At 33.7% G+C, this 2,455-nt stretch overlaps 1 protein-coding gene across 1 annotated transcript; it reads right to left on the bottom strand.

Annotated features, from left to right (window-relative positions):
* Nucleotides 1-1,101: 1,101 nt before the first annotated feature.
* Nucleotides 1,102-2,000, bottom strand: LOC121987440 (zinc finger AN1 domain-containing stress-associated protein 15-like). The gene is made up of 2 exons (XM_042541229.1): nt 1,822-2,000; nt 1,102-1,630 (listed from the first exon to the last, which is right to left on the bottom strand). Exon 2 carries the CDS (start codon nt 1,628-1,630, stop codon nt 1,235-1,237), a length of 396 nt encoding a protein of 131 aa, XP_042397163.1. The 5' UTR covers nt 1,822-2,000; the 3' UTR covers nt 1,102-1,234.
* Between the last annotated feature and the right edge of the window lie 455 nt (nt 2,001-2,455).

Here is a 2,455-nt window from a genome sequence, read left to right as displayed (position 1 = left end):
TTCCTGATATTGTTGTGTGAATCAACAAAAATTAGAAGGTCACTTACTGTATTCATGTATAAATCAATGGAATCGATAGTCATCCACTGCATTAGTTTGATATCAGAATCAAGTCGTTCTTGTGGAGTATTATATTCGCAATGCGTTGACAACTCTTCTAATGATGATATGACTAACAATTCGATGACGAATTTTCTCTACCATGGAGAGAATGATGTGAAAAAAGAAGAGTAATTTTTATTTTTTATTATTTTTATCGAGTTTGATATTTATAATATTCTTGATAATTTTTATTTTATTTTTTGAGTTTTAAGTCGTTTACGATATTTTAGATTTTTAGTATAATTTTGTCGGAATTTCTTTTCTTTCTGTATATCTTAGGCTTTGAACTCTATATGATATAAGAGAGTTTTTTTATTAATATTATTTATAAGAGAGTTTTTTTATTAATATTATTTCCAATCGCTGTTTCTTTCTTAGAACATATTATTTTCTTTTCTCCTGGTATTCTTATGCGAATCAACATAGATTAAAAGATTGCTTCTAATATACGTACGTGAATTTATAAATTCAATAATCATTTTCGGTATTTATGCACAAATTAACATAACTCGTGTACTAATTGTAACAAAAGGTCATACGTTGACTCTGGACGCCCAACATGATTGACCTTACAATTATATATAGAGAAATAAATCAAAAAACTATACCTAGTTAGGATGTGAGGGAATGTTATATACCTTTTTAATAAGATTCGACCCATGCCCATTGCAACAATATTACCACATGCTAGCCCGACTCAACCATGCCCTGGGGGCATAAATCATGTACTGATTGTAACAAAAGATATTATGGTCATCTTATGTGTCTTTCACAACTCATCCTTAGGTTATATGAAGAAAGATAAATTATGAGGTCAACTTATAACTAACCGTCCAAATAATTATATATGAAGAAAGATAAATTATGAGATCAACTTATAGCTAACTGTCCACAAGTAGTTATGAAGTAAGAGTTGTTTTTTTTTCTTAAAGGACAAGGACAAGCGCTCATCAAGGATTAATCTTTTTTCTCAAGCACCCGTGGGTGGGTCCGTGTATCTGATGATACATATGAAGTTGGATAAATCTCTAAAAAAAATTCAGAGACAATGCAATTCAATCAGACTGCGAGATGAAGTAGGTAGACCCAGTTAATTTCAAGAAATGTTGAGTAAAAACAGGAAAAGAAACCCTCATATTTTAATGATCTTCGCAGCCCTTATGAGAGGATTGGCCTTGGCGATCTGTTCTCTTCCAGCCGCCTTGTAATCGAATGAGCAGTCATGGGAATCGGAGTACCGGTGAAGTTTGCAGAAGAGATCGCCGCAGCGGCACCGGAAGCCAGTCAAGCCCACCCTTTTCCCGCAGATCAAGCAACGCTTAATGGACTGAATGGTCGGGGATGGACGGCAGTCTTCCTCGGTCTTCGGCGGGCAGGAAATCGGAACAGTAGGTGCCTGGAATCTCTCAGGCCTCTCCGGAGCTTCAAATCCTTGAGGGGAAAGCTGCGGCAAAATAGAAGGGGACGAGGAAGAAGGTTTGAGAATCTCCGCTTCGTCCTTGTTAAGATCACACCTTTCCCCTGCCATCTGTTTCAATTCCGGGACCAAATCGAAACAAAAATCAACAAAATCTTTCGATTAATCCAACGAAAAAGAAACCATCTTTGCAAGGGTAACAAACAGACTCGACAAGTAGGGAGATGATGAGATCGACGAGCTGAAATAGAACAAATCTGAGATTTTTCTCCGGGAAATCAGAAAAAAAAAAAAAACTATACCTGGGGCACGAATAAATCGAGAGACGGCGGGCGGCTTTGTACGATCGACAACCAGATGGACAAAGATTGTAAATTTTTGAAAGAGTAATCTGGGAAGAGAAGTAATCGATCGATCACAAATAAGTAGGTCGCCGATACATCGAAGAGGAGAATTTTGGGGTGAGAAAGGGCTTTGAAGATCGATGTGGAAAGTTAAAAGACTAATATAAAATAATAATAATAATAATAACAATAAATAATAAATAATATCTATTATATTAAAAATCATATAAAAATTATGAGAGGGTTCTTTATTTATTATTTATCTTTTATAATTCATATTAGATATTCAAGGCTTCGACCCAATTAATACCGGATGATCGATCTGTATATGAAAATTTTCTATCTAACTATTAAAATAAATCATAATCGAAAAGTACATGTAAAAATTCATTCCAACAATTAATCAGATCTGCTATTCATTAATAAAAAACTCGTATAATGCGTCCCATAACACTCTATTCACATAGATAAGAAAGTATTCATTATTAAGATTAGGAGCGAACGAAAGATCCGTTAAATTAAATTAATCTATCAAAATTAAAAGTTTAATTCAGTTATAATTTTTTTTTTTATTATTTAAATTTATTGGATT

This window comes from Zingiber officinale, chromosome 5B (genome assembly GCF_018446385.1).
Source record: "Zingiber officinale cultivar Zhangliang chromosome 5B, Zo_v1.1, whole genome shotgun sequence".
Classification (NCBI taxonomy): Eukaryota; Viridiplantae; Streptophyta; class Magnoliopsida; order Zingiberales; family Zingiberaceae; genus Zingiber; species Zingiber officinale.
The sequence above is the reverse complement of the archived record's forward strand: the minus strand, read 5'-3'. Positions and strand labels throughout refer to the sequence as shown.

Bases quoted from the DNA above. Each gene is read 5' to 3' on its own strand.
- LOC121987440 (XM_042541229.1), bottom strand. From the start codon at position 1,630: ATGGCAGGGGAAAGGTGTGATCTTAACAAGGACGAAGCGGAGATTCTC.